Source organism: Varanus komodoensis, unplaced genomic scaffold (genome assembly GCF_004798865.1).
Source record: "Varanus komodoensis strain SLA01 unplaced genomic scaffold, ASM479886v1 scaffold2, whole genome shotgun sequence".
NCBI classification, from domain to species: Eukaryota; Metazoa; Chordata; class Lepidosauria; order Squamata; family Varanidae; genus Varanus; species Varanus komodoensis.
Genome location: NW_025335568.1, coordinates 40,306,250 through 40,333,628, shown reverse-complemented (window position 1 = coordinate 40,333,628; position 27,379 = coordinate 40,306,250). Strand labels below are relative to the sequence as shown.

Sequence of the window (27,379 nt, the reverse complement as noted above, 5' to 3'; positions counted from 1 at the left end):
ACATCAGAAATTGTATTTTTGTGTCATTTTAATATTGCATTGTTGCTAGTGCTTAAGAGTTTGCGCACTATCCAGGAGGGATATAAATATTTGAGGACAGATGGATCTAGGTCTGTGTGGTTCAGTATTATGACTAGCTGTTGCTGTTTAGAGTACATAGTAAAGGCTTTTCTCACCCCATCACTGGAGTATGTAGCTAAGATCTAAACACAAAGCTCTCCTCCCATGAGCTGTAGCCCCTTTGCTTCAGATTTGTGTTAGGAAGTCTGTTAGAATCCAGTCTATATATGACAGTGGCAGACTTTATCATCAAACATGAATCTCTCCCTTGTTTGAGTAAAGGAGGGGTAGTTCAAAGGACAAAAGAGAATGCATAAGCCAGGAATGCTGCTTCTCTTACTCCTGTAGTCTATCCACCAAAGTACTCTTAGGATACAGTAACAGTGGTGAGCCTTGCAGGGTGAAAAACACCCTGCCAAGAATTGCAGTGGGGAATGGGAAGGGGGAGTGCTTAGCATATCACATATTTGTGAGCCACCCCGAGGCTTTGTTGCGATGGGAGTGGCATAGAAATGTTTTAAATAAATAAATAAATATTTTTGGCTCTTTACATTTTATTTCACCTATCAATGCATTACGTGCAATCAGCCAAATTTGCATTTAAAGATTTTGGTCTGCTGCAATTGGGTAGTTAGAGGTTTAAGGTCAGGACTTAGGCCTAAAGAAGATCTTTAACCAATGATTCTTTGGTTACCCAGCAGGCAACCAGTCCTTGTGGCAGTATTTGAAGCCTAATGATTATAAGAAAATACAGAGATGAAAGGATTTATTTCTTAATTTTTCTGAGGAAATAGTACTGTCTGGGTGTTAATATGAGAAGAAAAGTTTCACAGATTACATGAGATGTAGTACTCCACAAAAGAACCAGAGAATTTTGATAAAATATTGTTTGTCTTTGTAGAACATTATCTTGCTGTGTGCTATAGAAAGAATAAAAAAAGGAGAAAAGGAGAAAAAAATCAAATGATTTTATAGTAAGGTGATTTAAATTCTTTGTTAGTCTTTTTTTCCCCAAAGGCCAAAAACCTCACTTTTCTTAAAGACATCAAAGCTAATTCTTTCAGCATAATATCCACTTCATGAGTAGAAAGATCTTATGCTTTTAGCAAAAAGTAGCAAAGCCACAATATGGTCAGATGTCCATATTTCTTAAAACACTTCTGCACTGAGCTAATAGATTCCTTCCCTGGAAGCATTCTTCAACTTGGCTCATTCTGTAGTTAATGACAGTGAGCAGGAGAAGGTGCAGTGATTCCCTCCCCTTGGTAAACAGAAGGGAATATAAGAAGAGCTCTGCTGAGTCAGGTCAGAGGTCATCTAATCCAGAATCTAGTTTTTCACACAGTCCTGTTAACCAGATGCTTCCTAATACACACAGACCCCACACTATCAATCACTATGCATAGCTGCATTGCTTTTGCATTGATTTAGCTCTTATGCCTAATGGACATTAGTAGGCCTAATCTCTGTAAATTCCTACAATTCTTTTGGCTGCATTCCACAAAGCACAGAAGTGTTGGTTATCCAGGTTTGAAAACACACAACAACCTAGCATGGGTTCAAAAGCCCTAAGAACAAACCCTGGGTTGTCAGGGTGGCTTGTTACCCAGGCAACAAGCCACACCGTGGGAAACACAACATGGCTTGTCACAATATTGTCACTTTGCCTCCATGTGATCTGTTTGCAAGTTTGATCCAGTGCTTGCACCACAGAGAACTAGAAGTTGAAAGAGCAATCCTGGCAACAAGCAAAAAGGTCCACATTTGGAATGGGACAGGTCAGTAGACCTTCCTTCTGCAGGTGCCTTCCTTCTACCCTATTTCGGAAACTAGTCTCTCATTTATGGTATCTCTTTAACCCACTATACACAGGAATGTGAGCAAGTTTAGATACTGCCCAATGAGATGACTGAAAATTTGCTATATTGTTCATACTTCTTAATTTGAGAGGATCTGAATCCAGAAACTTGATACTGGTCATACTCTTCCTTGATATGTAATGCCTTCATGCCAGCTAGCCACTGGCAGCTTGTTCAATTGTTCCAATATGTACTTTCTTGAATCAAATGTTTTACTTTGCTGCTACAAATGAATGACACTTTAGTACATTATCCTGGGAATTGTCCTATTTTTTTATTCACTAGTGGTGGAAATAGCATATTTTGACTCACTGATAAGCATTGCTGTTGCAAAGAAAACCCATTATGAATTGTCAGCAGCTCGTGTGATTGTATTTGCTGCTTTTCAGTAATATTAGATGAGAAATATTACCTGCAAATGAAGCGTTATGAAGAAGTTTCAACTACATCAGTGTAAAGCAAAATATCTTCATCCAAGATAGAGTTTGTAGATGGGTTGCCTTGAGAAATACATGTAGTGTATATCATTAAGCAGAAGCAAGTAGGAAAGGAGAAGTAAATCAATAAAATATTTCCATTTAACATTAAACATGATGTTATAACTGAAATCTTTATTGGGATGATTAGGTAACAAAAAGTAGCAAATGGGGTAGATCAAAAGAAACATGAGGAATTATTGTAGGATGAAAGCAAAAGAGACAAATAATAGAGTGGCAGGTAATAGAGGATTAGAATAAGCATGGCAAGTAATTGTTTATGGGTTAGATGAAAAGAAATAGGGAATATTACAGGAGGTGTAGGGAGTGGCTTCAGTATTAAAATAACACCTATTTAAGGGTCATATGAAATCCAGGATTTGTGTATGATTTGTGATATTAGGCATTTCCCATAGATGCTTCATGATAGATCTCTTTCTGAATAGGCTGTTGTTAATATGGCACTAGAATGTTAATAGGCTCTTTGCTTATAGGATATCTGAACCAGTGGGATGTATGTTCACAGATTTTTATTCCATTTGCTAAGCCATAATGCCTCCCATCCACTTATTAGAATTAGTGAAATTAATGAGAATTGCATTATGTTTGGTGAGATGTTTCAACTGTCAACACAATCCATGATGGAAATACTTCTCATTTAATAAATAGCTTCACCTGCATTTAGTTGTCTGTAACAAAATGACTTCAGTAAACATAGAACTGTGACATACGGAATTGCATCCAACATTGCATGATGTTGGATTGAACACTATGTGGAAGTTCAGTTGCACAACAGGACTTCTCACCTTCTGCCTTACCCCTGCACCACCTCATCTGTTCTGGAGAGTTTATAGACTTGCTGGAATGGAACCTTTGGATGCAACCCATGGTTTGGACACACTGAAGCCCCAAAGTATGGGTGGAATCCAAACAGCTACTTGGATATCACAGTCTAATTATTTTATTTTTTATTTTTTTTACTACTATTGTTTGAATCACAGACCTTCATGCCAAGACTTTACACTCCATTCCTAATGTGGTTTGTATGTTGCATGTCAGGGTAAGAACCACTATTTGAGAAAAATAATTCTAATGCCTCCATGGACTCGAGGGTCTTTTATTTTCTTTAGCTGCTCATGAATTTTAAACATTGGGTCATCTAGTTAATGAATTGCTGCTGGCTATACTGAACTCTGTTCTGCTTGCTACCTCAAGTTGAAGAAGAAACATATAGTGCAATCCTATGCTTGTTTAGATAGAAAAAAAATGTCCTTGAACTCCTAGCATTCCTCAGCCAGCCATGGGATAATAGGGCTTTTTTCTGCCTCAACATGTGTAGGATTGCATCCTTATTTTCTTAAACAGACAGCTGCTGTGCTGGTCTGTAAATCAATAGTTACTGTTGTTGTTTGACAGCTCTTTTGGTGTATATCTGAGAGCAGGGCTGCATATATATTATTTTAGCATATGAATCTTTTTTCTGACTGCTAAACATTGCTTCCCTACAAAAGCTTTTGCAATACTGCTAGAAAGGAAAGAACATTCTTTACAGGTGGCAACAAAATTGAAACTGTAAACTCTGAGATGCACATGGAACACAGTGGGATTTATTCTTAGTAAACATGCATAGGATTGCATCGCAAATATTTTAGCAAATGCATCTACAGAACAGTAATGGGGAATTAAGAAGTTTGCAAATAGATACAATTCTTTGTGGTCTCTGTGCATTACACATATGGGCTATGCATCTGCTCAGAGCCTATTGTTGGGAAGCTTCCATAACTAAAGGTTCATTTGGGTGGGAGCCCCTCCCTTTCCTGTTCATAGGAAGTGTGGGGAGAGGCTGCTGCCTACAAACTCAGTTCAGCTGCTCTTACGCCTAGATCAGGAATGGCTTTGCTCTCTTTCACTTAAGTGCTCTACATTCTTCTCTCCCCACACACTCTTGCCCCTCTCCTCCCTACCTAGAAAACCCATTTCTTCACTCTTTACTTTTATAAAAATCTCAACAAACCTATTTTCCACCCACTTTCCTATCTACTACTTCTCACATCCTCTCTCAAGTTGCTGTGCACCTCTCTCTTTCCTCTTTTTTATCTCCTGCAATGGCACCCTCAACAGCTTTTAGCAGCAGTACTGCCTGCGGTAGCACTCAGCACTGGTTGATATGAGGGATGCTGGCTGGACAGCTTCACTAGATGCTTCTATGCAGCCTCATCCTGAGTTTCTGGCCATGGCATGATACCAACTCTTTCTATGGGACAAAATCATTACCATGTGTAAGTACCTCCTAGATTTGCTCAGGAACACATCCCACCTCCCACACACGAAGGCCTCCAAGCTAGCCAAGTGCCAGACGACAGCAGCCAGATACCATGTGGACTGCAACACCAAGGCCATGATGAGTGCGGTGGCTCTGCTCAGCTGGCCTCCCCCAGGAGATATGTTCCTGCATTAAGGACCTCCTGTTTCTTCAGTGCACAAACTGACAATAGGATGGATTCCACCCAGAAACCGAGGTCGCCTGCCATCTGAATGGAAGTCCAGCAGATTCCAGCTTCTAGACCACTTAAGTGGCTTGGGGTCTTCTTTCATCAACAGAGGTGCTCATACAGCCATTGCCCCATAGACTCCAGCCAGCCCCTAAACAGAAGAGGTGTACTCTCTCTCCCTGTTTCAGGCAGGCACAAAAGTGCCCAGAAAGGACCAAGTGCCCATGCTGACTACCTCTACCAGTGGCCCCTATCTCCCCTCCTCTCCACACTACCTTTGAGAGGTGTCTCTCCTGATTCTTTCATGCAATAACAGTGGACGAATGGGTCTTGTCCATCATGAAAGAGGAAAGAGGATACAAGATTGAAATTGACACCCTCCCTTCTCTCAGTGTAATTAGAGGAACACACCCTTTTCTGGCACGACAATCAGAAGTCAACACATTACGCTCCAAGGGGGCTTCCAAGAGAGTCTGCTCCAAACACTCCTGGGGTTTTTACTTTCAATATTGTACAGTACTGAAGTGGAACAGGGACTCAGACTGATCCTAGATCTCACTGGTGTTTGATCCTAGACCTCACTGGCTCAACATACTCAGGAGGTTCAGAATGATCTCCCTGCAGAGCATGGTCTCCCTAGTGCAGCAGAGAGACTGGTTCACCTTCACTGACCTTAAAGTTGCCTATTTCCACATCACCTAGACCATGGTTACAGACATTTTCTATGCTTCTTAATCAGAAAGGGGACATTCCAATTCTCAGATCTCCTATTTGGCCTCTGAGCTGCTCCCAGGGTCTTTATGAAATCCATGGTAGTGGCCTGTGCCACACTTCCAGGGAGTACGGTTCTTCCTTTACCTCGATGACTGACTCGAGGTAGCCCCATCTAGGACTGGATTGCAACACTCCGTCTGTGCTTTCAGAATCCAGAGCAGTAGCACTATGCAATCTAGCAACCAACCTCAGCACAAGAATCTGCCACAGGTCATGAGGTTTGGAAACTCCTCAGCCTCATGGCTGCCATTGTGATGGTACACCACTTTGTCAGACTGTAGATGAGACCCTTACAGTTTTGGTTCATCCACACCTATTGCACATAGAATGGCCCCCTCAGCACCTTCCTGGATATGCTGCTCTCCATTCAGAACAGCTTATTGTTATATGCTATCAGCAAATCTCTTCACCGCAACATGACATGCCCCCAGTTCTGCTTCAGGGTGGGACAGGGAACTGGCTCCCTGGGAGATGCCTTCCTCCTCAAATGGAGTGGGATCCTGTTCCACATTTTTACACCATTCCTATTGATATCATCATTCTTATTGATAGCCAAAATCCAGAAGGATGGAATATTTATTTTATTATTTATTTATTAAAACATTTTAATAAATAGACTGTGCCCTCTTCATCAAGGCAACCGTGGTTCTCCTAGTTCCTTCAGCTCTCCTAGCTGAATTTCACCCACGTCCTGTACTCCCAGGATCTAACCTCACAGGACCACAGCCAAGTCCTTCATCCAGATGTTGGGACCTTGTGCCTCACAGCCTGGAGAATTATGCCCTAGAATGGCAGGGAGGTGTGCCCCTGCCACTTGAAGGATCATCCATACTAGACACAATGTTAAACTATCCACATGAAGATCCTACTTGGCTCAGTGGAACATTTTCAGAGTCTTTGCATGTCAGGAGGGATTTGTCCCGTGAAAGCCCACCATTGAACAGATCCTGCACTTTTTGCAGGGACAGCCTTAGCCCCTCCATAATTTGTGAGTACCTAGTGGTTAACTTTCCACCCAGCAATCAAGGGGGCATCTGTCTTTGCAAACCTCCTGGCATGCAGATTCCTAAGGGGACTCCATAACATCTCTCCCTCTGTACTCCAGTATGAAGCCTGTTGGTAGTATTACAGGCCCCCACCAGGAAACCCTTTGAACCCTTGTCTGCAACCTACCTGCACCTGCTATCCTGTAAGGCAGCCTTCCAAGTGGCCATCACATCAGCCTGCTGTGCCAGTGTGGTCTGTACCCTCTGGGTAGATTCACCATTCCTAAGCTTTGACAAGGACAAGGCAGTCCTCCATCCAGACCTGACCTTCTGGCCCAAGGTCATCTTGCCCTTCCACCTCAGGACACTGTCCTCCCTGCCTTCTTCACCTTCCCAGTAGAATCTGCCCTGGGCACCTGCTCAATGTCAGGAGGACTCTCACCTTCTACAGATCCAAAACTGAGCTGTTCTGCCACTCTCCAAGGCTGTTCATCTGCTACAACAGCCAGAAGAAAGATCAGCTTCACGTATGAGAGGGCAGGCCTCCACATCTCTACACAACTGAAGGCTCACTACATGCAAGCATTGTCCACATCCACATCCCTCCCTGTTAGGATCTCCCTGCAAGATGTCTACAGAGTGGCCACATGATACACATCCTCAATGTTTGTCAGACACGACCTGCTGTGGAATGGCAGGCTGCTCCTTTGGCAGGGCAGTCCCTTCTTCTGCTCTACAGTGACAACAGCATCCCTCCATGCTTCACAGGGTAAGCTAGGTAGTCATACCCATATGTGTGAAGCACAGGAACCATGAAGAAGAAAGACAGGTTGCTTTCCTGTAACTGTCATTTTTTGGGTGGTCATCTGTGCATTCACACAATCCACCTTCTGGTCCCACTTGCTGTCATCTCTACTGAGGCTACACCCTTTGTCTACTGGGGATGCTTGAGGCTGGGTCAGGCCAGAACCTCTCCTCACCACCTCTCAGTTCCCAGACCCTTGGTGGTCTCCATAGGAACTGAGGGAATGGGCAGGAGTCCCTCCCTGTACTTCCTGAGAACAGGAAGGGGAGAGGCTTCTGCCCAAAGTGAAAATTAAGCTACGAAAGATTTTCCTGAGCCAGACTCTGTGCGGGTGCGAAAGCCCATATGTGTGAATGCCCAGATGACCACTTGAAGAACAGTAGTTACAGTTAAGCAACCTGCCTTTCCCAGAGATTCCTAGCTGGAAATATTGAATGTGGAAGTGGTCGGGGTGGTGATGAAACATGAGATATAAGTAGCTCCAAGAACAGGAATTCATAGGTAGCAAATGACTTTTCATGCATTCTGCCAAGAGTGCATTGTGAATTGGAGCTTGCCACTTCACCTCGGTTGTGGCAACAGTTTTCTGCCTCAGCACCTGGTGGTTCTGCTCTTGCCTAAAAGCTTTTGTGAGTACACCAAAAATCTGATTCATTTCTGTTACGGTGACTTTACTAAACTCCTTCAGGATGCCATGGAAGTGAACATCTACCTCTTAAGTTGAAAGCTTGAACTAAGCCATCTCTTGGTAGTTCGATGTATGCTCTGGCTTCTCATTATGAAATGGTAACCTGGAACAATTAACTGAAAGAAATTAAATCACATATAAAACAATTGAAAATCACAATGAATCAACTTATTGTTTGAAATATTTTACATTACATGAAAGGGTCAAACTCCAAATACTTCTTTATATAGCTTTCATATTTAGCTTATATGTTTAAAGTTGTTTTTAAAGGCAAATATTAAACTCTTCCAGATGAGCATTCCACTATTGGAAAGGCTCTGCCATTGAACATAAAAGATTTTAACTTTTGAAGTAGTAAATGTCACCATTTCCACTTGTTTGGTGAGAAGGTTCTACTTGGATCAATTAATGGGACTGGGCTAGATCCATAGACTACAGCCTTTGTGGCTGGTATAATGCCACATATTAGATTGGTAGCTAATGTTGTACCATATTTGAAGCTTGTTTGCCTCATCTCCTTAGTCACTGTTTTTCTTTGCCATCTAAATTGTATGCTTAAGACAGAGGAATGTGAGATATCTTATACTGGTGTCAATCAAGATTGAGGCTGGGTTGATACTATTCGGTTAATGGCCTTGTTCACATGTAATGACAACACAGAGTATTGCTTGAGTTTGGGGTACTGAATCATGGGTTGCTGTTGAATCATAGGTTCTCATTGTCTGGGATCACACAGAATGATATTGCTCAGTCAAGAGTACGTATTTCGTTGAAAATGGGTTATTGATGGAATATGTTGTTGTCTTGAACCCACAGAGAACTCAGGTTTGTTGTAGTGTTGTGAACTCAGGGTTCTTTGTGTTTCACCCACTATAGATAAATCATAGTGCAGGGTTTGCATGTAATGGCAACCCACAATTCAACAACCCAAAATTCAAAGACAGTCTTACTCACTCTGTACTCTGGATTTTCATTATGTGTTACACAGGTTGTACTCAGTTTGTTTTTGCACCTCAATGCAGAATGCTTTATTTATATTCTTTATTCCTCTCTATTTACATTCCTTATTCCTCCTTTTCTCTCTCTCTCTCCAGTAATACACTGTGGATGTAGGGAGAGTTGGTAATGAATAAATGACCCTTAGTCCTCTCCTTTCATGTCTTCAACAATGAAAGACTAACTAGATTTTAGTTATTTGCCACTGATGGTTTGCCTTTTCATATCAGATAAAACCATTCAGCAATGATTCTTTTCATGAAATAATTTTCCCACATTGGTTCATGCTAGGTACTTTGATGTGTTTTAACCTTCATTATATGTAATTATATTAGTGGCAGATAAAAAGCTAATGTGAAAACATTTCCATAATCTCTTTGGAACATTTAGTTTTCCAACTTACGTAAATGCAGAGGAAAAGGTGTACACACCCTGGAAGATTTGGCATCAGAGTGGGATTACCTACTTCCTTTGCCATTAAACATGTACAGTTTCCTAACTGGGAGAACCTTGATGATGTGATTCTGATATTACTTACTACAAAAGTACAGTTGACACCTGTTTAAAGACCGTTTTTCAACCGAAAACATTCATAATATTTTGGTTAGTAAGGTAATAATTACCATGAACTTTTACACTCTAAATAAAATATTCAAAAATTACTGTGTTCTTCCTTTCAGGCCTTAAAATCTATAGATCTATATTTTATACATCCTTCAACATATGAGAGCAAACCATTCTCAATACAGTCTTATACAATCCATCCTGCTTTCCAGAACTGTTATTTTTCCCTCTGAAGTAAATAAATGTTGAGCGAGGGCACTGTAAATTGGACAAATGTCACAATGCTGACATCCTGGTCAAATTTCACCACTGCCACCAAAAGCTCATAGCTCTGTTTTTCTTGGGGGGGGGGGGAACCTTTTAAGGAGATACTATCACAGATCTCATAATATCATGATTCATTTGGCCCTTTATTGATATAGCACTCTTCTCAAGAAGGCTTGGCAAAACTTGGTGTCCCAAAGTTGAATTATAAATAAAAATAATATTGTGTAAACAGTTTGTTAGAATACCCCTAGAATAATTGTATTATTCATCTTAAAATCAAGATGGTGAACCTAATTCTCAGGGTATATAGTCAGATGTGAAGTAAAATAGGAGCATTGGCATTGGACATGCTATTCCATCTCCCCAGTGTGTTTTCAGTTTGCTAAAATCCAAAGGCTAGTTACAGTTTACATTAGGCAAAATAGAAAATTATACAATCAAAAGTAGCAGTAAGTTAATACCTTTATTTGCACCAGTTGTCACAAAATACTGAGCAAGCTGACTTGCTACATTTTGATGTTTTACTTGGCCTGAATAAAGTTATGCTGCTGCTGCTACTTCTGTGTTTTTTTCCTAATAGACCAGCATGACTACCTGCAACTTCCAGTCTATGTTAAAATGCAGTTTTGGTTTCCAAAGGTGAAATGTTTGTAATTGGATTCCAGTTTGGCTGTGTAGAAAAGATAATGTTTCCCTTGTTTTCCCACATTTGGAAATACTTTTGCAGAATCTCTGCAGATTATTTGCATGTATCTGCCTAGGAAGACCTCAGCAGTTATAGGTGGCCTATAAATACATGTATAAAATAAACATATCTATGTTACACAAAGTAGCTGTCATAGTATATGTGAATATGGACAAAGCAGATCTCGCATAATTGGCTGCCCGTAAATATTCAGAGATTTAAAAAAACTGAAAACGATGTAGGATACAACTAAATAAAGTAAATTTGAAGCAGAAGCTCAGCAATTGAAAATAATCTTCTGGTTTCCTTCATAGCAGGTAAAAAGCTGCATCAATGACACTGGGGGCAAATGAGTTTCTCTCCTGCAGTCATATACTGAATAAAATGCCTGATCTGGTTTGTTAAAAAAGGGCAAGATCTATAAATAGGCAACTGAGCTTTCCTTAGGCTATGTAATGGGTCTCTCCCTTGGGTTTTTTTTTTTAAGAAGTAAGTGAAAATAAGAACAAAAGGAAAGTTTGCACACACAAAAAAAGTATTTTAATGAAATTGAAATGCTATGTACTTGAACTTCCTTTTGAAGATGTACCAATAATCACTTCAAAGCTATTTGAAGCTGACCTTACATTTTATCTGCAAGAGATAAATATGTGACCTTTTGCATGAAAGTGGTACCATTTTATGGTCAACAAATGAAAGTAGAGCCAGTGTGGTGCAGTGGTTAAGATCATGGGACTGGGACTCAGGCGATCTGGGTTCTAGTCCCTGCTCGTCCGTGAAGCCAACTGGGTGACTTTGGGCCAGTCACAGATTCTAGGCCCAACCTACCTCACAGGGTTGTTGTTGCGGGGATAAGATGGAGGAGAATGATGTAAGCTGCCTCGAGCCCTTTGTAGGAAAAAGGCAGGATATAAATTGAAAAGAAAGAAAGAAAAAGTAAATAGTGTATTTACCATTGTATCTAAGTTTTATATCAATATTTGCTTCATACACACTTTATCACTTCTAGCTTGACTGGCTCAACTTGCCATCTTTTCTTCCTTTTTCGTTTCCTTGCCAGTCTATTCTTGTTTAACACAGCAGGTACTGCTTCAGACCTTTATTTCCTAACATTTCTGCTTCTCCCGGAATGAAAGTAAGGCATGATGCACATTATTTTTATTTTATTTTATTGTTCGATTTATATCTTGCCTTTTTCCTACAAAGGGCTCAAGGCAGCTTACATCATTCTCCTCCTCCATCTTATCCCCACAACAACAACCCTGTGAAGTAGGTTGGGCTGAGAGTCTATGACTGACCCAAAGTCACCCAGTTGGCTCCATGGCTGAGCGGGGACTAGAACCCAGATCATCTGAGTCCCAGTCCCATGCTCTTAACCACTACACCACACTGGTTCTCTCATCATAATCATATTTCATGATAAACAATATATATGAATAACATGAATATTGCTACATAAGTTGACCAAATGCAATGTTAAAACTGGAATTAGACTGAGCTTGCTGCATGGACTTCGGGCCAATATCATGATCCATAGATTCAGTAAATAAAAAGTAAGAATTTGTTCTTATGTTCTTATGCTTGAGATCTGATGTCTCACAGTTGAAATGCCTAATCTAATTGCTACATGAAATTTATTTCAATATTTTATTACTTATATTTAGTATTTTAGATCATTGTGCTGACGGAGCAAAATGAGGCCTCTGGAAAACAAGAGGGAACCACCAGTCTGTGAAGGGGAACTCTAAGATTTATATTAGTACAAAAACAAAAACAAAAAAACAACAACCTAGCTGTATCCAAGATCTTAATTGCAAAGAGATAAAGGAATTCCTAGTCATTTTTATAAAAGGAATTGTTAGTGAGGTCCTGAAATATGGCAGAAATGTATAAATTAACATAATATGATTGAGAGAAAATTGGCAGCATACACCTAACTTAAAACTCATTGTGAACCTCTTATATTTCTGAAGAAATATATACTTTGGATATCAATAGATCAAGAACTTTTTCAGTGGTTTAAGTTACATGAATTGATTATTGTAGCAACAGTAAAAACTAATCATAAAAAAACCAATTCAGTTGTTTAAATATGTTCCAGAATAACCACATATTGTAATAATATGAGATATATAGTCTTTAAAAGCCCCCCGAAATCTAAACTCACCCTCAAAGGGACAATATCCTATTAGAAACTGCTTATGAGTACTGAATTTGTTCAGTACTCACCGAAAACTGCAGAAGGACGAGCATCAGCTGGAAGACTAGACAGCAAGGAGAGTGAATTGGATTGCTGGAACCCCTAACAATGTAGTATCCTAGAGAAAATGTATGGCAGATGTGTGAGAATTCTAAGCAGAAACGGGAGGGAGGAAGGATGCACACCTGCATTTGGCTTTTGCTAGTAGCCCTTGTCTGTCTGCTCGCAATGGGTCAAGATGAATTATCATAAAGGGCAGAACAGAGGTCTCCAACCATTCTATAACCGTGGACACATGTGTAAATTTGAGAATGCTGTTGTGCCTGTGAATCTTAAAGCTGTGTTTTATGTAGCAAGAACCAGAGATTTCATGCCTAGTGGACAGGGCAACATCTCTTTAATAAGGGATTGGACATTTCAGGTAATTTGTTGATGGTATAATATACTTAATCTTTTTTTCAAATACATTCTTGTTGCATGTAAATAAACATAAATAACTATAAGAGACCAATTTAAAATATTAAAATGTTCAGATGTTGAAGGATACTTCATTGGTGCCATTGGAGGTGCTGAGCTGGAGACTCTTGCCATGCAATATGTGAAAAAAGATAAAACAAAATTTTAATCTAAATCTAAACATAATTCAGAGTTCAGCCTTGGCTTGTAATTGGGCACGTAAAATATTGCATACAGTCGGAAAGGTACTTTGTTTGTTTTTGTTTGTTTTTCAATTTATATCTTGCCTTTTTCCTACAAAGGGCTCAAGGCAGCTTACTTCTCCTCCGCCATCTTATCCCCACAACAGCAACCCTGTGAGGTAGATTGGGCTGAGAGTCTGTGACTGGCCCAAAGTCACCCAGTTGGTTCCATGGCTGAGTGGGGACTAGAACCCAGATCGTCTGAGTCCCAGTCCCATGCTCTTAACCACTAAACTTGGCTTTAGATAAGAGTGTTTTTCTCCTTTTGCTGTAATTGTTAATAATCAGCCTCCATGTGACACTGCTAAGCCCCTGAACTGATGTATAGGAATTAAATGCTAAATGTTGTAAGTTCTTATCATGAAAAAGTTGGTGTGAGATACATGCTTTGGTAACAAAAGTTTGGTAAGTTTATTTCTGGATTATAGAGGGAAATTAAGAGGGATTGGAGTGCTCCATATGTGGATAGTTGGTCAAAAATAAATTTGGAATCTTTTAAAATTTAGAATTCTCATTTTGTTTTATTTTACAATAAAGAAAGCAAAAGAAATCAGAAGCAGGGCCCTGATGTTTATCAATTGCCTACTGTGCAGTATTAAATTTACCTTGTTCAAACATGTCATTTGAGTGGGAGGATATTTTAAGTTTGTGATCCAATGTTTCTGTGACTTTTTTTTCTAACTGTAGTACTTCCGGTTTCTATGAACATAACACTAGAGTGGTGGCAGAGTATTTTTATCACTGGCAATTTATATCCTATGTAATGTTTCTTTTCATATCACCAAAGAAGCCAATCATTCAGTTAATAAAAGAATACATTTTTCCTCTGTTCTTTAATATAAAATGATATATGTGAAAAATTAGATTCTTCTGATTATCAGTTACTAGTGGAAGAATATGACAGGAGGAAAGTTTGGCTGGACTTTGAAATTAATTACTGGCATATATTAATTAGGAAAACAATGTAAAAGCCCTTCATTAAATCATTTGGAAAAGTTCTTCTTTGGTCCTTGGAGAGCATATATTATATGCAAGGCCTGTTATGTGGGTTGGTAAGTGTCACTGGAATTCATAAGAATTGCTTGTCTAATTACAGTAAATGTAGCATGTCCAGGTATAGTATAAAAGTTAGATAGTTGTTTGCTACTTTGCAGAAATTACTTAAAGCCCTCTGCAGGCAGCTGTTCACAGGTCCTTCACCTCTTCCCCAGAGATGCTACGAAGACTCTGTTGTGAGACCTTGTCTTTCGTGGCAGAAGCCATAAACATGACAGGTTGCTTGGGAGCCATCTGTTTTAATATGGCTGCTCCTTTGTATGCAGGAATGAACTTGAGATCTGTTTTTCGTCAGACGTTATAACGGTTTTCTTTGGTGTCACAACAGGTGAACATCGATGGGATAAAACTTAGTGTGACTAGTGACTGGAACTTGGCTTCAGCCCTATTGTCTGTTAATGTGGATGGTATTAAGAGAACCATACAGGTAAACATCCTTTTGCTACTGCATTTTATGTTTTATAGTTTTATAACTCTGAAAAGCTGGCTGCTGTTGAGACTATATTTGCACCTGCTTAATTTGTTTTGAATGCAGTGGAGGCAAGCTTGCATTGTTTCCACCTAGTTTGAGCACATTTGCTGGGATCAAAGGCCCCAGAATCATAGGACCTTCATCACTGTGTAGAAGATGAGGTAGAGTTATCCTGGTCTCACTGCAGCATTGGCCATGACATCATTTTACATCCCCTGGCAGGTTTGTGAATAAGCGAATCCTGCTTTGTAGATAATTGCTCTACTCTGTCTGAGCTGGCCTGTGTGGTACTCAGTAGAGGCAGATGGATCTAATGTTGGATTGATACTCCATTCAAAATATTAGTCTGAACTTACAGGCAAATATCCGTGTTGCGGAACTAACTCCAAATTTTCTCAACACCACAGATAGCTCTTTGTAAAAATTTAGACTAAAACGGAGAGTGGAAAGACCACTCCTCTGAAATTGGCATCACCAGCTTCCACTGGCAGCACCCCATGCTACAGATGTAAAATAGGCTTCTGGAAGTGGTTGTGAATAAGGTATTGTCAGTATACCAGTAAAGTCCAATCACTCTTTTAATCTCAATGCTCTGATGTGCCCAGGCCCTGAAAATCTGGATGCAGTGTTAGGTTGGAATGGGCCTTTATAAATTTATATAGCCTTTATAACTCTGAGCCTTTATAAATTTAAATTCTTATGTAAGCAGATTTCTGAGCCACTGTTTTGAATTGGCCAATGCACTCCAATGGCCTGTTTCTCACTCACTTTGTCATTAAATACAGTGCATAAAATAGCTGCCAGATTAATGCACAATTAGCTAAGTTTCCAACTACCAAATTTCCATGGAGGGAAGATTTGTCAGTCCCATACTGCATCTTCTAAGAAGGCTCTGAAAACGTACCATTTTATTTTGTTCTTCCCAGTTGTGCTTGCTGTCATTGCTTTTTTAATTTTTGCTTTTATAGATGTTTTGATTACATACCACAGAACTCTATAAAAACCTACCTTGTGAGTGATTGTATATGGAGTCAAAGGCTCCATGCACATTTCTGCACTGCTGTCCATCTCTTCCTATTTCCCCAGTCAAGTGCTGAGTTCCAGCACCTGACTGACTTGACCAAGTGGAGAGGAAGAGCTGGCTGGGGATATTGAAGAAGTGCACAGATGCCCAATTCCCTGGGCTACTTATGACCACATCCTTTCCATCCACTGAGGAGCAAGCTAAAGTTCTCTTCAGAATCTAAATGACAAACCTTGGACTTCTGGGTTAGCTGCAGTTTTGAGACGGCCATAGACCCAGTGATATCCAGTGGGCCCTCTGAGCTAACCCTTGTGGGTAGCAGTTCTCCAGCCACGGCTACCAGAATTAATGGGTGGCAAAATCTTTAATTTCCAGCAATGTCCCAGAGTGATGCTACATCAATTTTGGGAAAGTAATATGGCAGCTAGGCCCAGTGCTCTCAGAATATCTTTTTAATGGGGGCTTGGGGCACACATCAACTCTTAACTCACAACCCTGAAACAATGTTTGCTTTGTTTCTATTCTCAGTATAAATTGCTTCAGCTGCAAAATTTGATCACATCTGGGCATTGCTTTTCCACAAGCTACTTAATAACCAGGCTGATGTATTGCTGCCTTGTTGTTCAGTCACAAAGCTGTGCCCGACCCATCACGACCCCATGGACAAAATTCCTCCAGGTTCTCCTGTCCTCCACCATCCCTTGGAGTCCATCCCAGCTCACACCCACTGCCCCAGTGACTCCATCTAGCCACTTCATCCTCTGCCCTCCCCTTCTCCTTTTGCCGTTAATCATTCCCAGCATTAGGGTCTTCTCCGGTGAGTTGTTTCTTCTCACTAGGTGGCCAAAGTATTTGAGTTTCATCTTCAGTGTCTGGCCTTCTAAAGAACAGTCAGGGTTGATTTCCTTTATGATTGACAGGTTTGCTCTCTTTGCAGTCCAAGGGACTCGCAGGAGTCCTCTCCAGCACCACAATTCAAAGGCCTCAATTCTTCAGCGCTCAGCCTTCCTTATGGTCCAACTTTCACAGCCATACATTGCAACTGGGAAAACCATAGCCTTGACTATACGCACTTTTGTTGTCAGGGTGATGTCTCTGCTTTTTAGTATGCTGTCTAGATTTGTCATAGCTTTCCTCCCCAGGAGCAAGCGTCTTTAAATTTCTTGGCTGCAGTCACTGTCTGCAGTGATCTTGGAGCCCAGGAAAATAAAATCTTTCACTACCTCCATTTCTTCCCCATCTAATTGCCAGGAAGTGATAGGACTGGATGCCATGATCTTAATTTTCTTAATGTTGAGTTTCAAGCCAACTTTTGCACTCTCCTCTTTCTCTCCCATCAAGAGTACTGCTTCCTAGTTGATGACAAATTGAAATACTCATTGATAGACTGCTTTATTTATTTATTTTTATTTGTTAATGTAATATAGTTAAGCCTTATATCGTGTCTCTATGCTTTGCTGCATTCTTCAAAAATGTAACATCTGAAAAAAGCTTATTTTCTGAAGTTCATTTCACTAGTGTTTAATATGTTCTGTTAATCTCAAACTTTACCCTGTGATCTCTTGACATTGCCAAACACTGTATGCATTTGTTATTTATTATAGGAGCTTAGGGTGACATATTTTCTTCAATATTTTATCCTCATAACAACTCTGTGAGATAACTTAGGGTGATAGTGGCTGCACCAGGGTCACTCAGCAAACTTCATGGCTAAGGGAATTTTACTACTCCTAGACCATATCTTAGCTTGGCTTGCAGCCCTGGAGTAAGAGTGTGTGTATGTCATGGAAACACAAGAAACTGCTTTATATTGAATGAAACCATGGGTCCATCTAGTCCATGGGTCCTCAAACTATGGCCCGGGGGCCGGATTTGGCCCGCCATGCCCATTTATCCACCCCGCCATGCCCATTTGGACCAGCTGCACACACCCGCCCTCACCTGCCCACCTCCCCCTGCATGCGGGGAGGCAGCAGTTTGCTCACTTGGACAAAACGATCTCCAAGTGGGTGAGCCACTGCCTCGGGAGCCCACCTCACGGCATGTGCCCGCCCACTCTCGCCTCCCCTCGCCGCACACCCCGCCCTACCTCAGCGCGTGTGCATGCCTGCACACACCACCCCCACCCCCATGCTGGCCCGTGCACACCACCGGCACCACCTCTCTGGCCTGCGCCCAGCACCGGCACCTTTCAACTGGCCCCCTGGTTAAAAAGTTTGAGGACCCCTGATCTAGTCCAGTACCACTGATACAACTGCCAGTGACCCTCTGTCAAGTTTGGCAAGAATGACACACCTCCACCAGCATGGTTAATTGTGCAAGTGCTCGTAGGGCTAGGATCAGCAGTAGTTATTTGCAAGGCTGGAAACTGTGTGATCATGTGATGCAGTTGGGAGCTCTGGAAGGCTCTATAAAAAGCTTCTCTGTGCTGCTCAGCTTTGCTAGAGCAATGTGGTTCTTGGTGGTGGCCGGTGTTTCTGATCCTACTTTCAGTCTTGCCTTGTCCTCAACTGTGCCTCAACTCAAGTCTGCTCTTGCCTCTGCTGCTGCTTCTGGTCTGTCCCTGCTTTGCCATGTACCTGATCTGTGCTTTGACCTCTGGCTTTGCTGTGCTTGCTGGATATCTGACCCTTTCCTGAGTCACTTCCTTTGCTTCTGGATTTGCCTTGCCTTGTTGATATATGATGCTTCCTTGTTCTTGACTGCCATGCTTTGCTGGATCTGCCCTGCCCTTGTCTGCCCTTGGTTTGCCTTTACCTCTGTACCTGTCAGGACTTACTGAGTATCTGACCCTTTCTTGTTCCTGACTTTGCCTTTGCCTCTGGCTGTACTGCAACATGCCAAGAGCTCCATCCAGCTCCACTGTCCCTGATTCTGTTGCTCCATCTGTAAGAACCTGCCACCTACCTTCCAGACCTGACACATTCCAAGTTTTTAGCAGGATTCTTTCATGTCTGAACTGGTAATTGCAGGGACGGGATCTGGAACTTTCTGTAAACACGCCTGTCACAGAGCCATAACTCTTCCCCTCCAGCCATTCACAGATGATTAGTGTGAGGTAGAAAAGGGGTCAAATGCAGGCAAGCAGAGTCACATTCAGAAAACAGGGAAAACATTATTAGGTCCAGAAGACTAAGGTCACTGCAGGTTGCTGGGCACTTGGAAAGCATACTGCTGGGCATACTCACTGGCATATTTCCCCACAGGAAAAGCAGTTGTCCCAGCAAGGCAACGCAGGCAGATGTGGTGATGAGAAGGCTGGCAAGCTCAGAGCTTCCAGCTGCTCAGTTCCTAGCAGATTGTATTTTTGCCCTTGAAGAACTCATAGTTATTTCTGTAGTCACAGACTCCTGTGTGGCTGGAGGACCAGAGAAGCTGTGAGCATCTGACGCTGAGGGGAAGATGAGATCTTCAGGTATTTGTGGGATGGCACGAGCCCTTGTCAGGGTGTTGCTGCATCTCAGAGCCTGGAAATACAGAAGCCCAATAATCTAGCCGCAACATCACACAAGCTCTGAAATGTACAGATGGGCATCTGGTTGGTCTCCATGGAAACAGAACGCTGGACTAGATAGGTTTTGTTCACATCTAGCATACCTCTGTTTATGTTAAGAATCCACACCTATGGTACATCTCAGGGAGGACATAGGTACCACCCTTCGCATCTTTCCTAGCAACTGATACTCAGAAGCCTACTGCCCATGATACTGGACATTATCTAGCTATTTCAGTTAATGGCCATTGATTGCTTATCTTCCATTAATTTATTAAATATGCTTTTTAAACCATCCAAGTTGGTGGCCATCACTGCATGCTTTAGCAGCAAGTTCTATAATTAAATGCACACTGTAAAAAGTACTGTATGCTTTTATCTGTCACAAATCTTCTCCCTGCCCTGCCCTCTGGGCATCATTTTGCTTTGCTGGGTAACCCTAGTTTTTAATATTATAAGGATGCATAATCTTCTTTTGGAGATTTTTTTTAAACATCCGATTCCCCTAGTCTGAACACTGGGTTGAAGTGCCAATTGAGCTATCCACTACAGTCTTAACATCCCTTTCCTGTTCAGTCACTTCTAACTTAGACTTCACCAGTACATTATGTGAAGTTAGGATTTATCCCTATGATATGCAGCAGGGATGGGCAAATATATGAATTTCATACATTCAAATTGTTTTATTTTCAAGTTCTTTTTGTCTCAGTTAGAAACATTGTGAATTTTGATAAAATTTTAATTGCAACAAAATTCTCACCTTTCTTGCACCAATCAAATTCTAATTAGGTACAGCTATTCCCAACATGGAGGGATGGTGATATACCTGCCTGCCATATAGCTAAAAAAATAATAATGAAAAGCCTACCAACAACTGAAGGTGGCAAATAATCCCATAAACTTGGCAGAATACACAGAGATTCAAACAAAGAGTTTTAAGAGCAAAGCACTCAGAAGTGCTTGTCCTGGATGAACAAATCTGTTAGTTTTGGTTTTTCCAACACTTTTTTTTCTTTTAGCTTCAAATCACCCTGAATAGGGAGATCTAAGAATTTTGGTACACTCTGATCAAAATGAGCTGAAACAAAATTCTTATGCATCCCTAACATGCATCAGTTTACTCTTGCATACGGAAGCATATTTGCCACTTTCATGCCTCTTTCACTTGGTCTGATCCAGCATGCTCTTTTTATAGCACATTTTTCATATGTATTTAAAGTGATGTGTAGGTTTATCTCTAATAACATGGCCAAATTCAGTGTCAATTATTTATGCTCTTTACTGGACTTTAGGAAAGTATTTTATGAATGCCGGAGAAGGGCAGATTGTGTTGCATAAACAAAAATAACAAAATTGGGTATTGCACCAATGTTTGCTTAAAGATTCTTATTTTATCCTGGGTTTTGTAGTTTTTAGACTGACAGGATGTGGAGTCAATTTGCACTCTGAACCTTCATTTCATTACACTTGTAATAGGACTTGGTAGATGAAAACTCTACTGGTATCAGTGAAACTGCTTGCCTCAATGGAGACTATCTGCATAAGTGAAGATGTATATGATTTTCTACCCTTAGATTTGAAGACTTCGGTGTTAAATATGTCTCTTATATACCAAAAAATTATTCTAGTGATTTTATATATAATTCTGCTCTTAAAATAGTCTTGTGTCTAGTATTGCAACATAATTGGGCCTGCCTCACATGCAGTGTCACAAGCATTTTATGCAGTGTGCCTCTCTTTCTCTCAGGCACAGGGACAAGGGCATGGCAGCACACTTCCTCACACACTGCCTGTCTCCCTGATACCTATACATGTACATGTGCAATTGTTTGCACCCGCAAGCACATGCTTACTCAGTTCACACACTTGTCTAATTAGACATACATTGTTGGGATCGTTCTTAAAGATCACATGAAAAGACAAGTCTCCAATGAGAGTGAGCAGCATTCCATTAAAAAAAAAAAGATCCTTTTGTTTCATGTTACCAATTTCGACAGCTTATCAAATAGTATGTACCTGTTTGTTTTGGCATACAGTTGCTTCATTGTGGGCAGCTGCTACTTTGTTCTTCCTTGCAGTTTCCAAAACTTGATTGTGTGGGGGAAAGTGTATAATCCTGTTTCCTTTCTAAACGTAAACGTAAGGAATTTTGTATGAAATTTTATTTCCCATATTTTCCATTCCATTAATCATTTTTGTTGAACTATGTCAAGACTTGGCACATTCAGTTTGTTTTCCTATTGCTATACAGAGATGAGTGCCACTAAATGACCCATTCGTTGGGGGGGGGGGAGGAAATCCCACAGTTTTTAAAAGAAAAGGTACATACCTTTTATATAAAATGCTGTTCTAGAGAATATTTAAAAGGGGGACTTGTTCCCAATAAACATAGAGTTTTATGTAATGGATGGCCTCTTTCACAACATTTTAGATTGGGTTGGCCACAATTTATGGCCCTGCAGATATTTTGACTTGAATCTCCCATCTGACCTGGCCAATTCAGTCAATGGTGAGGGATCATGGGAGCTGTAGGCCAAAACATCTGACTAAGTAAGGACTAGAGTCAGCCAGGGCATGTGAGCTCTAATTTACACTTGTTGACCACTAACCTAAATAAATTATGAGGCCCAACCTCCCAGTTGGACAAGGAATGGGCACTGTTGGTGCGTCTCCTAGTTCATGCACTTATACAGTTTATGTGTATTCATGAGCAATGTGATGTGCACACAGTAGATTTATGCACTGTACTCCTACTGCAATAGGAATAGCTACTAAAGTAGTGGGGAAAGTAGCTCAAACACTCTAAAGTCCCCACAAACGGATTGTATTTTTCACAGCTATTTGTTCTCACATGTGCATGCTCATTCATGAAAGAATGGAGGGAAAGGCTCAATTGGAATATTCTCTACTCAGCATTTGGATCTGTATACCAATTCTAATGGGCTTATCACTGAAAAAGAGAAAATCAGAGAAATTAAATTTATCAAGTAAGGAAGAAAGAGTAGCACTATGGAAATGGTGGAGAAGGAGATTGGAAGGCTAAACCACAAAGAAGCTTCAGTGCTGGTGAGCTGAAGAAATTCACTGGATTGAAGAGGAAAGGAAAAGAAACAGCAGGAACCACTGTGATTAACTGGCTTCAGAGGATTGGGCATCCAAAAATATTCACTTCCTGGTTGATTGCCAACAATTAGAAAACTCCTGTGGGCACACACTAACTCTCAGGTGTTATAGATTAGTTTCAAATTGCAAAAAGAGGTAATAGCTTACTTGTACTTATTGACAACAGGTTGCACCCTGTTGTCCAAGGACATCCAAAGAAAAGGTTCTGGTAAATAAGGATGGGACAACCAAATATAGGCTAAGCTTTTACTGGGGACCCAAAGCCACCACAATTTTGGTTAAAGATAGATTTAGATAGTTTTGTCAGTGAAGGTTCTTCCTTCATATTGAATTCAGCCATTTAGCATTTAGCTTGAGACTGTTTCTTATCTGCTCTCCAGTGCTCTACACTTCCTGTGGGACCGGTGCTACCCTTTGGAATTAGAACCAACAACACACATCATATGGCCAATAGTTTGCAGAATTATTGTGAAGCTAAAATGTCACCTTAAATTTCTTGGACTAGAAGTAACTAACATCAAAATAACATGTCAGAAGTTCGCGGAGAACTTCCATAACTTTCCTTGTTCAATTTTACTGTTAATATATTTTGTCTCTCCTACTAGTGCTCAATAGTTTATTGTGGAAGACGAGGCTTCTTAGTTTTGAACTTAAACAGTTCTACATCTTTGCTACAAAGTGAGCTTGATAAGGATATTTATCTTCTGGAGAAAGTATGGCTGAGAATCTCCTGAATTGCTATTTTTTCCTCCTCCCTCCCTTCTTTCAAGGAATGCACAGTGACTTTTATAGTTCATTCTTTCATGCATCTTCACTGCAACCCTGTGAGATATGAGGTTAGGATCCTCGTAGGTTAGGATGAGAGCAAGTGACTGACCCAAGGTCACTCAGAAAGCTTCATGGCTGAAAGGGGAATTGAACCAGGGATTCCCCACTCCTATTCCTAAACTCTAGCCAAACTCAGTTTGTGTATTTGTAATGGCTCAGGCAGACAAACTGCAGAATCCTGAGGCAGTGGAGAGTAAATAACAAGTCCAGGTAGGCAATTAATAATTGTTTAATTATGATTTTTTGACAATGTTTTTAGAATGTTTAATATTTCTGGCTCCTTTGATCATTGATTAATGAAAGGAGATATGAATCAGTTTCCATGAACAGTCAGTATCTTTGTTTGTTGTTGTTGTTAGTTGCGAAGTCATGTCCGACCCATCGGAACCACATGGACAACCTTCCTCCAGGTCTTCCTGTCCTCCACCATCCCCCGGAGTCCACTCAAGGTCACACCAACTGCTTCAGTGACTCCATTTAGCCACCTCATCCTCTGCTGTCCCCTTCCTCTTTTGCCATCTATTCTTCCCAGCATTAGGCTTTTCTCAAGGGAGTCCCTCCTTCGCATTAGGTGGAAGTATTTGAGTTTCATCTTCAGTATCTGGCCTTCTAAAGAGCAGTTAGGGTTGATCATCTCTAGGACTGACCGGTTTGATCGCTTTGCTGTCCAAGTGACTCGCAGGAGTCTCCGCCAGCACCACAATTCAAAGGCCTCAATTTTCGGCGCTCAGCCTTCCTTATGGTCCAACTTTCACAGCCATACATTGCAACTGGGAAAACCATAGCCTTGACTATACGCACTTTTGTTGGCAGGGTGATGTCTTTGTTTTTTAGTATGCTGTCTAGATTTGCCATAGCTTTCCTCCCCAGGAGCAAGTGTCTTTAAATTTCTTGGCTGCAGTCCCCATCTGCGGTGATCTTGGAGCGCAGGAAAATAGAATCTGTCACTACCTCCATTTCTTCCCCATCTATTGGCCAGGAAGTGAGAGGACCAGATGCCATGATCTTAGTTTTCTTAATGTTGAGTTTCAAGCCAACTTTTGCGCTCTCCTCCTTCACCCGCATCAAGAGGCTCTTTAGTTCCTCTTCACTTTCTGCCATGAGAGTGGTATCATCTGCATGTCTGAGGTTGTTGATATTTCTCCCAGCAATCTTTATTATTATTATTATTATTATTATTATTATTATTATTATTATTATTATAACATTTCTATGCCGCCCCTTGCCGAAACCTCGGGGCGGCTTACAACATGATAAAATACATTGAAATACAATAGTACATAATAAATTACCATTAAATATAACAATACAAAAAATACATTGATTTACAAATACAAAATTAAAATTATCAGTATAAAATAAAAATATAGGAGGAGAAAGAGAAGGAAGAAGAAGTTGCCCAGGCCAGATCATATGTTTTAACAATTGAAATGATGTTTAAATAAAAAGGTCTTTACCTGGCGCCGAAAAGCCAGTAACGACGGTGCCAGGCGGACCTCTTTGGGGAGTGAATTCCATAGGTTGGGCGCCACCGCAGAGAAAGCCCTCCTCCGGGTACTTACTCTCCTAATTTCTTTCATGGAGGGTTCCCGGAGAAGGGACTCTCCCGCAGATCTCAACTGGTGATTCATCTAGCCCCGCCTTTCTCATGATGTGCTCTGCATATAAGTTAAATAGGCAGGGTGACAGTATACAATCTTGCCGAACACCTTCTCAATTTTGAACCGATCAGTGGTTCTGTGCCCAGTTCTCACTGTTGCTTCTTGACCTGCATATAGGTTTCTCAAGAGACAAATAAGATGGTCTGGTACTCTCATCTCTTTAAGAACTTGCCACAATTTGTTGTGTTCCACACAATCAAAGGCTTTAACATAGTCAGTGAAGCAGAAGTCGATGTTTTTCTGGAACTCCCTAGCTTTCTCCATGATCCAGCATATGTTGGCAATTTGATCTCTAGTTCCTCTCCCTCTTTGAAATCCTGCCTGTACTTCTGGTAGTTCTCGGTCCACATACTGCTGGAGCCTAGCTTGTAGGATTTTGAGCATGACTTTGCTAGCATGTGAAATGAGTGCAATGGTGCAGTAGTTTGAACATTCTTTGGCATTGAGCTTCTTGGGGATGGAAATGTAAACTGACCTTTTCGAATCCTGTGGCCACTGTTGAGTTTTCCAAATTTGCTGGCATATTGAGTGTGGCACTTTTACTACATCATCTTTTAAGATTTTGAATAGGTCAGCTGGAATACTGTCACCTCCACTAGCTTTGTTGTTGCTCAGACTTCCTAAGGCCCATTTGACTTCACATTCCAGGATGTCTGGCTTGAGGTCAGTGACCACCCCATTGTGGTTATCAGGAATGTTAAGCTCTTTCTTGTATAGTTCCTCTGTGTAATCTTACCACCTCTTCTTAATCTCTTCTGCCTCTGTTAGGTCCCTGCCATTTTGGTCCTTTATCATGCCCATCTTTGCATGAAACGTTCCCTTCATATCTCCAATTTGCTTGAAGAGATCTCTGGTCCTCCCTATTCTATTGTTTTCTTCTGTTTCTTTGCACTGTTCATTTAAGAAGGCATTCTTATCTCTTCTAGCTATTCTCTGGAATTCTGCATTCAGTTGTTTGTATCTTTCTCTTTCTCCCTTGCCTTTCGCTTCCCTTCTTTCCTCAGCTATTTGTAAAGCTTCCTCGGACAGCCATTTTGCTTTCTTGCATTTCTTTTTCTTTGGGATGGTTTTAGTTGCTACCTCTTGTACAATGTTGCGAACCTCTGTCCATAGTTCTTCAGGCACTCTGTCTATCAGATCTAATTCCTTAAATCTATTTGTCACCTCTACTGTATATTCATCAGGAATGTGATTTAGGTCATACCTGAGTGGCCTAGTGCTTTTCCCTACTTTCTTCAGTTTAAGCCTAAATTTTGCAACGAGAAGCTCATGATCTGAGGCACAGTCAGCTCCTGGTCTAGTTTTTACTGACTGTATACAGCTTCTCCATCTTTGGCTGCAGAGCACATAGTCAGTCTGATTTCTGTGTTGACCGTCTGGTGATGACCATGTGTAGAGTCATCTCTTGGGTTGTTGGAAAAGAGTGTTTGCTATGACCATCGTATTCTCTTGACAAAATTGTACCAGGCTGTGCCCTGCTTCATTTTGTACTCCAAGGCCAAACTTGCCTGTTATTCCAGTTATCTTTTGGCTTTCTACTTTAGCATTCCAATCCCCCATGATGATAACATTAACATTTTTTGGTGTTAATTCTAGAAGGTGTTGTAGGCCTTCATAGAACTGGTCAATTTCAGCCTCTTCAGCACCAGTGGTTGGGGCATAGACTTGGACTACTGTGATGTTGAATGGTTTGCCTTGGATTCGAACTGAGATCATTCTGTCATTTTGGAGATTGTATCCCAGTACTGCTTTTCCTACTCTTTTATTGACTATGAAGGCTACTTCATTTTTTCTGAGGGATTCTTGCCCGCAGTAGTATACCTGATGGTCCTCTGAATTAAATGCACCCATTCCTGTCCATTTTAGTTCGCTGATTCCTAAGATGTCGATGTTCAGTCTTGTCATCTCTTGTTTGACCGCATCCAGCTTGCCTTGATTCATGGATCTTACATTCCAGGTTCCTATGGAGTATAGATCTTTGCAGCATCAGACTTTCCTTTCACCACCAGATACATCTGCAACTGAGTGTCCTTTTGGCTTTGACCCAGTTGCTTCATTCTTTCTGGCGCTACTAGTACTAGCCCTCCGCTCTTCCCCAGTAGCGTATTGGACACCTTCCGACCTGAGGGGCTCATCTTCCGGCGTCATATCTTTTTGCCTTTTGGTACTGTC

At 41.0% G+C, this 27,379-nt stretch overlaps 1 protein-coding gene across 3 annotated transcripts in view; it reads left to right on the top strand.

The window, feature by feature from the left end:
* The window catches only part of PCCA (propionyl-CoA carboxylase subunit alpha), a 357,755-nt gene that overhangs the window by 264,278 nt on the left and 66,098 nt on the right, over positions 1–27,379 (top strand). For all 3 annotated transcript variants that reach the window (XR_006414646.1, XM_044429576.1, XM_044429577.1), the window contains exon 20: positions 14,935–15,033. Coding sequence is in view for 2 of the 3 variants with exons in the window: in XM_044429576.1 (XP_044285511.1) it covers positions 14,935–15,033 (99 nt within the window). In the remaining variant the exon portion in view is untranslated. The remainder of the gene's footprint in view (positions 1–14,934; positions 15,034–27,379) is intronic.